Source organism: Pinus tabuliformis, chromosome 7, assembly GCF_031772625.1.
Source record: "Pinus tabuliformis cultivar Carrire ecotype Pingquan chromosome 7, CPIR1, whole genome shotgun sequence".
NCBI lineage: Eukaryota > Viridiplantae > Streptophyta > Pinopsida > Pinales > Pinaceae > Pinus > Pinus tabuliformis.
This window is the reverse complement of record NC_142293.1, coordinates 1,246,416,488-1,246,431,237: the sequence shown is the minus strand read 5'-3', so window position 1 is coordinate 1,246,431,237 and position 14,750 is coordinate 1,246,416,488. Positions and strand designations below refer to the sequence as shown.

At 37.9% G+C, this 14,750-nt stretch overlaps 1 protein-coding gene across 9 annotated transcripts in view; it reads right to left on the bottom strand.

Moving 5' to 3' along the window:
* PEX4 (peroxin4) overlaps positions 1-10,749 on the bottom strand; it is a 35,981-nt gene extending 25,232 nt beyond the window's left edge. Inside the window, exons 1-2 of one of the 9 annotated variants that reach the window (XM_089459611.1) lie at positions 10,599-10,749; positions 10,168-10,271 (exon numbers count right to left, since the gene is read on the bottom strand). In XM_089459611.1, coding sequence (XP_089315737.1) covers positions 10,168-10,176 — 9 coding nt within the window. In that variant the 5' untranslated portion in view covers positions 10,177-10,271; positions 10,599-10,749. Of the gene's footprint in view, positions 1-10,167; positions 10,272-10,439 lie in introns of all 9 variants that reach the window. The other 8 variants (XM_089459613.1, XM_089459612.1, XM_089459608.1 and 5 more) reach the window with 8 other exon arrangements.
* Between the last annotated feature and the right edge of the window lie 4,001 nt (positions 10,750-14,750).

The window sequence follows — 14,750 nt, the reverse complement described above, 5'->3', positions numbered from 1 at the left end:
AATTGTTAGCCAACTTTGAGAAGTTTAAAAAAGAAAAGGCTAGGCAAAAAGAGTTAGAGGCTGAAATTGGGAGGAAGAGGAGTATACAAAAAATGTTGGCTACCAACCCCCATTTTGATTTTGAGGGTTCTTCCTCCATCCCTTGTACTGATGCATCCAACCCCTTTCGATATGTTCCTCCCTCTTTGGAGTCTATTCAAGAAAAAGGTAGGGGTAAAATGAAAAAGAAGGGTGATATGAATATCAAAAGTTATTTCACTGTCACACCCTCCTCTCCATCAGATGCACATGGTCCTCAAGCTAGTAGAACTTTGCAGCCCACTTTAGATGACCATTGGAAAAAAGAATTGAGAGAGACTGCTTGTGATTACATATGTCGATGGTGGTGATATTGATATCCCCTTCAATGCTTCCTGTTCACCATATTATGAGCCTATGTTTGATGCCATACATGCCGCTGGAAAAGGCTTCAAAGGCCCTACTATGCATGAGATAAGGGGGTATCATTTGCAGAAAGAAATTGCCTCCATTAATGAGTATTTGAAAGATTTCAAGGACTCATGGGCAAGAACAAGATGTACCAACATGTCAGATGGATGGACTGATCAAAGGAACTGTACCATCAGAAACTTTCTTATCTTTTGCCCACAGGGAACCGTGTTTCTAAAATCAGTTGATGCATCTGATAAGGTAAAAGATGGACAATTGTTGTTTCAGCTATTGGATGAGGTTGTTGAGGAGGTGGGGGTGGCTAATGTTGTTCAAGTCATCACAGATAATGCCTCTAACTATTTTCTTGCTGGTAAACTGTTAGAGGAAAAACACAAAACCATCTTTTGGACCCCATGTGTTGCACATTGCATAGACCTCATCCTTGAGGAAATTGGCAAATTAGATTGGGTCAAAAACACTGTAAATCATGCCAAAAGCATCACAAAATTTATCTACAACCATTCATGGATTTTGACCCTTATGAGGAGACACACAGGGCGGCAGGGATATTATTAGGCCTGCCATCACTAGATTTGCTACTCATTCTTTTGACATTGCAATCTATGCTTTCACAACATAGAAACTTGCAAAAGATATTTTCCAGTGAAGAATGGAATCAAAGCCAGTGGTCTCACAGACAGAAAGGTAAAGAATTGAAAAAGAAAGTTAATGAAGAAATATTTTGGAGAAAGGCAGCAGAGATTGTGAAGCTTGCTGAGCCACTGGTTAAGGTGTTGTGGTTGGTGGATGGGGAAAGATTGGATATGGGCTTCATTTATGAGGCTATGGATCAAGAAAAGGAACAAATAAAGAGAGCATACAAGGATAAAGTGGCTAAGTATGGGCCCATTTGGGCAATCATTGATGAAAGATGGAACAATCAACTCCATCGCCCTATACATGCAGCTGAGTATTTTTTGAACCCACAGTATCATTATAAAGCTAAGGCGACAGGAGCTTTGAAGGGGGAGGTTAGAGATGGATTGATTGACTGCATTAATCGCATGATCCCATTGGAGTGTGATCAGCTGGACATACACCTACAGGCCACAATCTTCAGCAATGCCTCAGGTACCTTTGGGAAGAACCTAGCAAAGATTGCAAGGGACGCAGATGAGCCAGGTAAACAAAAATTTCAATTTTCAAATTCTTAATACTTATTTTGTTATATCATTTATAATTTGAAAGTTGGATATAATTTGTAATTTTGTTGAAACTTGAGCTAACTCATTACACTCCTATGTTTTTTGCAGCGCAATGGTGGGAGGCTTTTGATAGCCATTGTCCTGAATTGCAGAAGTTTGCAATTCGTATTTTGAGTCAAACTTGCAATGCTACTGGGTGTGAGCGCAATTGGTCTATCTTTTGAGAGGATTCACACGAAGAAGAGAAATTGTTTGGATCAAAAATAGTGAAATGATCTAGTCTATGTCCAATACAACCTCCGACTCAAATGCAACCAATTGTTGAGCAAAAAACCTGATTCAGATCCCATTGTGTTGGAAGACATTGATCCAACATCTGATTGGGAAGTGGAGAGTCATCTAGCAAAGTTTCATTCTAATGAGGATATTGATTATGATTATGAGATGATAGCATCACTCAAACATAATGTTCAGTTGAATGCAGATCATGATCCACTTGTACCAGCCTCAAGGCCAGCAAGTCCTCCAGTTGCAAGGGCTTCATCTGCTCAGCCACGGCAGAAGCGCATATCTCGTCTATCTCAGCTTGCAGCGATTGCACAGCCTGCTAGTGCTACCACTTCTACAGTTGCAGTTGGAGATGATGATGAGGAGGAGCCATGGGCTGGCCTGTCTGACTCTGGTCCAAAGGTTGAGCCAGATGATCTTGGTTCCTCTAGTAGTAGCCAATAGTACTGGTCACAATTTACTATTATTGTAGAGGCCATTTCTAGCCTCCTTGGTTATGTGTTTTTGCTTTGATCTCTATATCATCATCATGTATGTATTGGAGAGTGCACTAGGTACCATTTTGATATAATGGATATATTCATGTGCCTACTTTGATCATATGTTGTCTTCTATCTATATTCTAATGTTGTGTGTTTGGAAACATGAATGAAAATCTTTAAAATTATGTTCTTTTTATAATAAAAAAATAAATATTTAATGTATTTTTTACAATGACTGAGATGATCTTGATCATTGTACTGGTCACAATTTACTTTTGTTGTAGAGGCCATTTCTAGCCTCCTTGGTTATATGTTTTTGTTTTGATCTCTATATCATCATCATGTATGTATTGGACAGTGCATTGGGTGCCATTTTGATATAATGGATATATTCATGAGCCTACTTTGATCATATGTTGTTTTCTATCTATATTCTAATGTTGTGTGTTTGGAAACATGAATGAAAATCTTTAAAATTATGTTTTTTTATAATAAAAAAATAAATATTTAATGTATTTTTTACAACGACCGAGTCATTGAAATTGAGCCAACCGAGTCGATACCGAGTCGGAGTTGGAGCCGACCCTCGGTCGAGTCAGAGTTGGAGTTGGAGTCGGAGTTTTAAAACATTGATCTAAATGAATTAGAAAAGGTCGGAAATGGTTGATTAAGTCCTCCAAAGGGTGTGAATGCATTTAGTGCACAAGTAGTGATGTTAGTGGCTTGATTTTGTCAAGTTTGTGCACTCTTGATCCTAGCCCCAAGATGAGTTTCGCCCAGCAATTTTTATATATATCATTTTTGGAGTTGAACATTGGTTGGTTGAGTATGAGAGTGTGTAGGAGAAACTTGCATAGTGGAGGAATGCTTTAGATTTGACTGAGAGCTTAGATGCTTCAGTGTGTGAGGGTAATGGTAGTGTTGCAGCAAATTGGATGAAAATTGACATGGAAATTCCTAGATACATGTAGATGAATTGGAAAAGGTCGGAAATGGTTGATTAAGTCCTCCAAAGGGTGTGAATGCATTTAGTGCACAAGTAGTGATGTTAGTGGCTTGATTTTGTCAAGTTTGTGCACTCTTGATCCTAGCCCCAAGATGAATTTCGCCCAACAATTTTTATATACATCATTTTAGGAGTTGAACATTGGTTGGTTGAGTATGAGAGTGTGTAGGAGAAGGTTGCATAGTGGAGGAATGCTTTAGATTTGATTGAGAGCTTAGATGCTTCAGAGTGTGAGGGTAATGGCAGTGTTGTAGCAGAATTCTGAAGCAATGCATCAGTATTCATATCAGATTTATGTTTGTTGTGGCAGAGTTTTTGTTTGGAGGATTGGAGTCAAGATTATGCTGTTGGATAGTCAGTTTTGATGCATGAATATGAGCCACTATTTTGCTTGTATTGAGAGCACATTGTTGGTGGTATTTTTGTTTATGATTTAGAGTCTTGCTGCAGAGAGCATAATTGCAAAGGTGAATTAATGTTGAGCAGAGCATCTTGGATCCAATATGAAAATATATGAAACAAGGTCCACATAGTGTTGAGAAGCAGTGACTTCATAAGATAGGGAGCAATAATTTTGAAGCTTCATCGAAAGGAACAGTTTCTCCATCCAATCAGAGTTGGCCGATGATCAACTGATTGTGGTGGCCTTCAGTCGCTGGTTGTCGTAGATCCGTGTGAGAACAGAGTCTTCTGAGATGATCAGTAGAATTGAGTCTTCTAGCCAATTGGTGTTGGCCTATTGTATATCAGCATGAGTCTCCAGGGAGATTGGAGTTAGCTAACTATGTAAAAGACAAATTTCTTGACATAATAGAAAATCAGAGCAGAGTAGCAGCAGCAAGGGTGGTTTTTCTCCCAGAAAGGTTTCCACCAGAAATCTTGTGTCTTATGTGTGATGATGTAATTGTGTGAATTGTTTATTGTTTATGTTGTTGCTTATGGTTTTCGGTTATTCTTATGTGATGCACATGTGTAATGAGTTGCTGCATATATGTATGAATTGCAGTAAGTGAAGTTAATAAAAGGCAAAAATCGTATACAAGTCACACCACTGACTAAGGGACAGTTCAAGATGTTGAGGGATAGACTTGGAGTGGTGGAGAACACTTTCTTCACAGATAGGGAGTGTTCCTTTTAGTTTTACCTGTTGTGTCATAGACTCATATGTGTTCTCCTTGTTTAAGGCACAAAGTGATGAGAAAATTCCACAGCAAAAAATTTATCAATGGCAGATTTTACAGTAGCTTCAGTAGCAACGCACTCAGTATATTCATACAGCCTCAATGATTGTGCAAATATGAGGCAAGCCCAGTGGCAATAAGGGCACGACAGCATTTAGGAAGAAAGCCTGTCTGTGAGACGCATGCATGCACCACCTTTAGCTTTTGTTATATTTAATAGATGTTATCTAGATTTTGGAAAAACTATCCTTTGTATAAAAAAAATTTGGAAGAAGTCACATTGAAGATTTTGGTCGACGCGTTTCGAACCAACAAGTGTGGTTCATCATTAGGACACGATGAAGAAACAGATCCAGGAAGAAGGTTAAATAGGGAGACAGGTCAAACTTAACAGCTAGAAAGAAACGGCTATATTTGACCAGGGGAGGAAAAGAAATAGTTTAATATTATTTAATTAAATTTAAATAATTTATTAATAGTTAATTTAATTAATTTATATATAAATATATATATTTTTATTAACTTATTAACTAAATGGTTATATCATTAATAGTTGATTTAATCAATATATATATAAATAAATCAACTATTAATGATATAAATGGTTATATCACAGAAGCTTAAATTCGAATAAAACTATCCTTATTTAGAGATGTTGATCCAGTTAAGAAAGTGTTGTTTTTTCCCCTATAAAGTGCCTTTCAGTTCTTAGTTTAGCACCAACATAGATTCATCTTAACTTCAGATCTATTAAACACTGGGAGGTATCTAGAAAAATTGAGATGCAAATCTCTAGATGCTTAAAATATCCGGTGTTAAGATGAATCCACAGTGGTGTGCTTATCGATAGAGAGATAGATTGATTGTAATCCTTGGTATATGCCTTCTAGCAAAAAGTGCTTTAGATTTCTCTTGTTCCAAAGGTTGATATGATTTGATTACCATAATGTGTGTGTGAGTGTGTATGTATAAAGATTTGTATAAAATATTATATTCAGCCAACATATGCTGGGACGGCCAAATGGGGCAGACATTACAATCTCTTCAATACTGAGCTGTAGAATGCACCTTGCTTCTCTTGGTGCAACTAGTTAAATGTTGCTCTAAATTTAGGAGAAGTGCATGAGTTAAGAAGCTTCCTAATTTTAGCCTTGGCGCTGATTTCAAGGCCTCAAGATGCATGCCTGAATGCTGGCAGTCTTCTCCAACTAGCAGGATGTCCTATGCAACCTTCTCTAGCAGACTAGTAGATGAATCTAAAATTGTATCTCGTGCATGACTTAGACTAGAAGTAATCTTATAAATAGATTCTCCGCTCAAACTATAAAGACAGGGCAAGGTAGAGGTTTTCAATACACTTGAGCAGTTGAGCAAGTTGATCGATAGACATAGTACCATACAACAGTTCTGTACAGTCGTATGAAAGTTCATACAGTGTATGTCCATTTTCATACTGATCCGTATAGTTGTACAAACAGTACCATATGGACAGATCCATGCAGTCATATCGATAGGCTGTACAGGCTGTCCTACAGGGCATGCAGCAGTTTTCTATTGTTTCCGGTCTTTTCAATAGGCTGTACAAGCTCCGTTCAGGGTGTTTTGATATCTGTGCAGTGCTGGATTTTTTTGGGCAGTATGTGGAGGTTTCCTTGTAAGTTTTTTTTTAAGGAATGAAAGACATTAATTTTTAGCTTGTGTAATTTATGCTATGGTCAGAAATTTAATTTCAGCACTAATTAAATTCAACAGTCTACTTGTCTGATTGAGATGGTAAGGACATTAGTCACCTAGGGCTTGAAATTGTCACACTTACATAGCAAAGATCCACTTCTATCAGACATGCCAAGGGGAGCCAAAATTGCATGGATTCTAGTTAGCGACAAAGACGCATTGCAGAAGGAAACTATTTGAAGAAAATATCCGAACAACATAGGAACATTCCTTTTAGAGCTCCTCCACTAGAGGGGTCCCAAATATGAAGAACTCATCAATGGCCTATTCACCAATCAAATTTGGTGTCCGTTGAGCTCCTAGAAATAGGCAAAAAATTGACCTATGAATTGCTTCAATTATGAGAAATGGACCTGTTTCTGAAAATCCTACTTCGGGGCCATTAAGATCTTGGCTCAGTAGAAAGAACATCCGAACAGTCTTTGACTTCTCCATATGAAAGGAAGGCTCTGTGCCAGTGTGGAAATGCCCTTCATATACCACCTGGATCATCTGTGGAAAGAACTGCTTCAGCAAATAAGATATGCTGATCCCATCAATAGAAATATTTCCTGTCATGGGGACCTATATCAGGCAACTATTTTATGAAAGAAGCATATAGCATTTCATCATTTGGATCATAACCGATGACAAAAACCTAACATCTGAGAACCTTTCAAACCATGGCATACATGGCCTGTGCTGGAGTGCACTACGTAAATCAGAGCCAGAATCCTTTTCAAAACATGGCATACATGGCCCGTGCTGGAGTGTCCTACATAAATCAGAGCCAGAATCCTCCATCCAATTTTTTCTTGAATCCAAATTTTCAGTGTCTGTTTCAAACTTTCAAGCCTAGTTATGGAAGATACAGGTATTCGTTTGTCCTGTATACCTCAATCCTGGGATCCAACTCTGGATGAATAGGTATCTAGATTCTAGACTCCCTCCAGAAAATTCAAAAATCCCTTGGCAAAAGCGATTGTGTCTCTAATTCCCAGATTTACTTGCTGGGAAGTGTTGCTGACCCAAAATGATACCATATTTAATGATAAAATGAAACCAGTGGAACAGAAAACAATCCATTGTAGCCATGATTACAGAATCTATAATATCAAACTGTCAAGGCACGAGAGAATTTAATCCCTGTGAGGTTAGAGAAAGGACCTGGTCAGACACCTGAAGTATAATAGAATGGACCTTGAAGCAGAGTAGCACTGTTCAGATTCCCAGAGGATCGCCAAAATTGTTGCCTCCTAGTAGCAACATAGCGGAGGAGTCGGCGGTGGGGTAAAAGTTCAAAAGAAGAATGTTCTAATGTTTGATAGATCATCTAAAGGAAATCCCAGCCCTTCTAATTTGGGGGTAGCGTGTGATGCTCTATGATCCAAGATTGTAGGTAGTCTGCAAATTTTCCCGGAATATAGACTACAACACAAATTATATAGCAGTAGTCAGAAATTTTCCCTGAATATAGACTACAACACAAATAATATAGCAGAGTCAATGGAAGTTCTCCGTTGGGATCCTCCCCAGGGTGCAATAGGGGCCCAAGGAACCATTAGAGTAATAATAGTGGAGGCTATTCAATGTAAGTTGGAATAGATCCAATATCTTTGTTATTATAAACAAGACCTGCTATGGCAGTTGATATTGAATAAATGTAGCCTCCAGGGATGTATAGCAGTAGCAATAGAGTGCATTGTTAAGGCACTCCTTGCGACGTCACTGGTTCAAACCTCAGCTAACCCGTGTGCCATAGTTGGGGGGTGTGCAGTGCATCTAAAGTTATAGTGGTAGAACTTAGAACTTAGAATCAACCCCATGTCATGCAAGTACAAGCCCAGCTTAATTGCCAATTCCTCTAAACACCTATATGTGTGTGTGTGTCTGCACGTAGTAATGTGGTCTCTTAAAAAAGGCTCACTAGGTAGTAAGAAGGTTGTTGTGATTAGGTTTTCTTGTTAGCTATAAATAAAGATAGAGTCCTCCTTATCAATTATGCGTGGAGTTTATTGTATTTGGAGCTTAGGTCATCGAGAGCTCACCCAACCTTAAAAGGCAAGTGTACAGGAGTGGATTCCTTCCACAAATATATCATCGTAAAGAGTTGCCCTACTTTAAGGGTAGTTTTATATAATCAAGCAAAGAGGATTTCTATCTTATTCTTGGATATCTTGTATGTGATGGCATTTAGACATTTGATCTAAAAAAGATCACAGATGGAGATGTCATATGCATAGGGGATTCAATGATAATATAGTTGGCACTCTAGGGTGATCATGTTGCTAAAAATTTAGAAGTTAATAGAGTAGTTCAAAGATGAGATGGTCTCCTAGAGTCTTTGTCATCCTCGACAATCCATCACGTCCTAAGGAAGTTTGATTCTGTAGCTGATAAATGGCCGACGATGCAGCCTCCATCCCAGATAGAGTTCTCAAACTCCTGAAACCGAATGACCCGGATTGCTCAGAATTCACTTGAGTTTCATAGTTTTTCAGCTTTAAAAAATATGAAAAACACGGTTCCTGGTCTCATAGGAAGGATCTGCTAAGAGCACTAACATCCTCGTTATTGACCAGGCATTAAAAAAATGCAAGCCTCAGTTCTGTGAATCAATGTTTATAACATCTCTGGTTGAAATTATGGCTGACGATTATGAAGAATCTGAGCTCTGTGCAAATATGGCTGAGATTATGAAGAAGCTAACGCATTTCAACAGTTCACTTTTACGTATGCCAATCTATATATTTCAGTTCATATATATGTTCTATATCTATCTGCCGTTTTTCCAAGTGTCTGATATATCTAAAATGAGCGTGACATAGAAGGAAGCTCTGTGAATCTAAAGGAGGTCAATTTTTCTCTCAGAGACTCCGAGAGAATAACAAAATCAGTGCAGATGATTGAGCCACTGCCACTGGCATGCTTAGGCAAAAGACTGGTTTTTTAAAGCAATATAAAAATTCCTCTTTTTGTTAAAAAATGAAAAAGAGTTTCTTCAAGGGAATCCGTAGCATTCTTATTTTATCAAAATGATTGGAAGCCAAATGCTTCAGTACAATCAATGGTAGCTTTCCGGATCAGTAAAAGTGGCCTGCTGTTATTGACTCATCAGAGTTCATGTCTTAATAATGACACATTCATGCCTGTGCTTGCTGTGTGCCTGTGCTTGTGATAGCAATTGGGGCTGGTGCAAGTCCTGGGCTAGCAGAATAGATACCCCACTAACAGAAGCTTAGCAAAAAAACGCCTCATTTGAATGTTGTCAGCTGGCCATAGTATTCTAAAACTCTCCCAAATTGGGCAAGGGTGAACTGAGAACATCGTGATAATCATAAACTAGTAAACGCATCCAGGATAGATACCCCACTAACAGCAGCTTAGCAAAAAACTCCTCATTTGAATGTTGTCAGCTGGCCATAGTATTCTAAAATTCTCCCAAATTGGGCAAGGGTGAAATGAGGACATCATGATAACCATAAACTAGTAAACGCATCCAGGATAGATACCCCACCAACAGCAGCTTAGCAAAAAACTCCTCATTTGAATGTTGTCAGCTGGCCATAGTATTCTAAAATTCTCCCAAATTGGGCAAGGGTGAACTGAGGACATCATGATAACCATAAACTAGTAAACGCATCCAAAAAGAATGCTTCAACACAGGTAAAAAAAATATGAGTTGTGACACTCCAAATGGGTAATTAGACAGATTTCGCTAAACCAGCATTTTGATATGATTAATTCCTGAAATAAATATATTTGTAGGAATCATGAGCAATAAAATTTGTATTCAATACTTGCCATCAAGTTTATATTTTTCACATTTCAGGATCTCTATATTTGGGCATAAGACATACCTGCATCATGATTGCTGAATGGGTAAAGCTCTCTTCAAATCCCAATTACGGCGATTCCTGAGATCGTCACCTTCAACCAGTATTCTACAGCTACAGCTGGCTGTCTAACCCACAAAAATCGGCAACAATTCAAAGGTTTGCACGGGAGAACTTACTTATACAAAATATTATAAAACTACCGTTTTTTTCCAAACCCTGATTCTGGCCGAAATTCAAAATTCAAGAGGCCAGACGAAAACTATCAAAAATATTTACGAAAGACAGGAACATACAGATTAATCCCACAGAAACATCGGGAAAAATAAAACACAACCTCCAAAGACCTGAAAAACGTGAAAACAATGCTAAGGATTGCCCCAGAGGTCTTCGGATTGATCGTCTAATGGAGGACCAAAACAAAGATCGATGACAATAATACAAATAATAAATACCTCCCACCTGCCTCAGATCTGAAAAGATTCCAAGCTTTTAACCAAGAATCCAATCCGATAAACAGCCCCAGTTTATCGCGTATTGGTTTTATCATCCGGAAGGAAAACAACCATACTTTTTTCCTTTGGTTACTACGAAATTTACTTTTACTCAACTTTGTTCCTTAAACCAGTTCTTAGTGGCATGTCAAGTCTCATAAGGTTACTTTACCCCTTCAACTTATTAATATTGACTCCGTGCTAAATGCTTGTTTGCTATTTAATTATATTATTTAATAGAAGAGTTTGATTTTAGATGGAGTGGCTTTTTCTAATGGTTAGAAGGTGTCATACTTCTCCTATTTTATATTTTTGCAACTTTGGGTGGAATATCATAAAGTTAAAAAGTTAGATGTCTTTTGTAAGAGGGACTCTTTCATTAATGTGATATAAGGTTTTTTTTGCTTAGTTCTAGTTTCGTATTATGTTATAAGTTTTTTTTGCTAAGTGCTAGTTCGTGGGTTATTAGTTGGCTTCTTTGTCACCAACTTCTTTCTATCTCATGAATTTTTCTATTTTAAAATTGTTAAATTTTTCCTTTAAAGGAAAAAAACCATTGGTTTTTTTATATTAGTAAAAAGACTAATATATGTATCTAATGAAAATGGATAGTTTAAAGAGACAACAAAATAGGTCATAGAGACAAAAGATGTGTCATGGCATCTAAAAATCAATATGTGATGTACAGTCTGATGTACCATATCCAAAAACATATGTTCAAAAAATTTAAAACAACAAACGAGAGCAATATTGTCATAACAACAAGGAGCATCAGAAGGATGAGATATAGAAGTTTAAACAGTATATCAGGATCCATTGTTATGGCAATCGGATCTCTCCAACCTCTCCGATATGTTGATCCACAGAAAGAGTTTAATGCATGATTTTGAACTGATATATTAATCCAGCTTTTGATAACCTATTTGCGTCCTTGTTGTCATCTATATACATGTGAGATGGAGTAGGATGAGAGGGAGGCCATCAAATGTTTAACCCTGTTGATCCAACCAGCTAATAGAGGTGGGTTGAATGCAGAGTGGCCCTGTATACCATCTATGATAACTTTGGAGTCTCCATAAATGTTGGTGATATTTAGGTGTTTCTCCGCAGCAAACCAGAGCAACCCCCAAAGTGCCATGATTTCAGCTTTGGTGTTGGTCCTAAGGCCACCATTCTAGTGAAGGTTGTATTGTGTGTTGTTATCTGGTTTGAGAACCACACCACAACCACACAATCCCAACTGTGATGCACCACCAAACCATCATGCAGGAAAAATAATCAAAGGGAGGGATCTCATCTGCTCTTTGATCTTTTTTGTACTTGTGTCCAAAGAAATGTCGCTTGCCCATGATATAGTTTTGAAACAGATGCAATTGTAATCGATGGGCTTCCCTTCAAAGATATAATGGTTCCTTATATTCTAAATCTTCCAAATGATATATATGGGCATCACCTTTCCTTGAGTGTTGTTGTTAGACCATTCTAACATCATATGTTCAAGATTTGTATTCAAAACCATAGAAATGTTCATGAAGTGTGCAATGTTTCCCCAAACCCGAGTAGTTGAGGGACAGGAAAAAAAGATGCGTTCTGCCGATTCAATGGAATCTCTACAGAAGGAGCATATATCAGGATCATGATATCGTCTTTTGAGTAAATTGTCTCAAGTCGGTACTTTATTTCTCCAAACAAGTCAGGCAAACAAAAGTAGTTTAATGGGGATTTTTAATTTCCATACCTTGTAGAACCAAGAAGTCTGTAAAAGATTATATCTCTGAGTAATATAGAATCTGTAGGCTTTGGTGACGATTGGTGTTTGATTAAGCAGTTTCCCACCCCAAGTAATGTGGTCTCCATGACCATTTTAAAAAAGACCAGACTGGCTGAGTGTGGTGGTATAATCATGCCATTTGATTGCATGTTGTCCAGACAGTCCCATCTTTGATGCTTCTTTCCATATAGGACAACAGTTATGATAGCCTCTTATAGATTGGCCAAGGAAAAAATATCCATTTCTATTAATGATGTCTACTAAGTGTCCTTGTAAGTTCTACTCCTGATTCATTCCTTTAATGTTGTCTGAGCCAATCAGAATTTTCCAGCCATCCCCAAACCCCCATTCCATCCTCATGCGCCACTAGGGGAGAATCTTCAAGTGGCTCCTCCAGATGATGGATCCATTTTTCCTGTAAGAAATGTTGTTTCTGAATAATCCTTCTATGTTTGTATGTCTCGTGTATTTTTATTGTATTATGTTATGCCAGATGTCGCTTCCATTAACTGCTCTCCAAAAGGATTTAATGAGCAGTGCTTTTCCAAAGGAGTAATTGTCCAGGAGTCCCCACCCTCCAAAATCCTTTGGAATAGTTAAATCTGACCATTTACAGAGATGTATCCTTGTCGGAGTCCCTACTCCGTTCCAGAGAAAGTTGGTCACTATAGATGTAATATTTTTGACAATGGAGCTAGGAATCATAAAGAGGTGAGCCCATAAAACATAAATTTGTTGTAGTGCCACCTGTACTAGAATGTATCTACCTCCCAGTGAGAGGTATTTGTGAGTCCAGTTGGAGAGCTTTTGTTTATATTTATCAACCAACCAAAGCCAGTCCATTGTCCTATATCTGCATGGTTTTAGTTTATATTCCAGGTAGGATATGCCATCTTTCAGTGGAGTTGATGATACTTCGAATATGCCTACAATATAGTCTATATCTGAGCTATTGCTAGTTGAAAAATATAGAGTAGATTTGTTGTTGTTTGTTAGGAGTCCTGAAGCTACACCATATCTAGAAAAATGTAATGTAAAGCAGTCCATTGTGCTCTAGAGATAATACCAAATGTTAAAATATCATCCACAAAGAACAAGTGTGTAATATTGACATAGCTAGTAATATTCAGTCCATGAAAAATGCCACAGGATTGAGCCTCTTTGATTTTAAGACTGATTCCATCCATGACAAGCAAAAATATAAGAGGGGAAAGAGAGCATCCTTGTCTGAGACCACAACCCGCCTTGAAGAAGTTTGTGGGAAGTTCATTGATGAGCATAGCAAAATAGGCTGAGGTGATGAAAGCAATGATCCACTCCACGTTGTTTGCTCGGAGGCCAATCTTGTATAGGATAAGCCTAATAAAAGACCAATCAACACAATCGAATGCCCTGTGAAGATCAATTTTCATTACCACAACCTCCTTCTTACATGTATGAATAGTGTGAATGGACTGTTGGGCCACAATGATCACATCATGAATTTGTCGATTACTAAGAAAACCGAATTGTTCTCTAGAGATGTGTGTGGATAGAACCTTTTTGATGTGTCTAGAAATGAGATTGTATACAATATTGCACAGGGAAATAGGCCTGAATTACCAAAAGTTTTTTCGGACAGGATGTCTTTGGAATGAGAGCTAAAAATGTTGAGTTGATGGCCCCGAAATAATTCCACTGGTTCTAGCTTCTTCCACAATCATCGTTAGACTTTCTCCCATTAGCTCAAAGAAGTGAATAAAGAATTTTGCAGTCCATCCATCTGGGCCTGGGCTTTTATCTTTTGCAAAGGACCCTAGAATCTGTTTAATTTCATCTAAAGTAACAGGGCAGTATAGTTCATCATTTGCAGCATTATCAAACATATTTGGATATTGGTTAAGTGCCCAGAGCTGATCTTCAAAATCCACATCCTCCCTGGCTTTATAGAAGTGCTCAAAAAAAATCGTTACTTCAATTTGAATATTAGAGGTTGTGTTCTTAATGTGCCCCTCTAATGTCTCAATCTGCCAGATTGTATTGGAGTGTTTGTGATGAGTAGCATACCTGTGAAAGAATTTGGTGTTTCTATCACCTTCATGCAACCAAGTTGCTCTGCTCTTGAGTCTCCAGCTAATGTCCTGAATTTTCAAGATCTCATTTTTTCTTTCTTCCAGCAATTTTAGTTGGTTAAGATCTTGTTGAGATGGAATTTTATCATCCAGGGACTTGCCGAAATCAGAAATACTTCGAGTAATATCCCCGAGGTCCACAATCATTTGTTGTTTCTTATTCCTTTCCCAAGTTCTGGTTCTAGATTTAATTCTATCGAGCTTAGTGACCAGGGTTCTCATTGTCGAAGC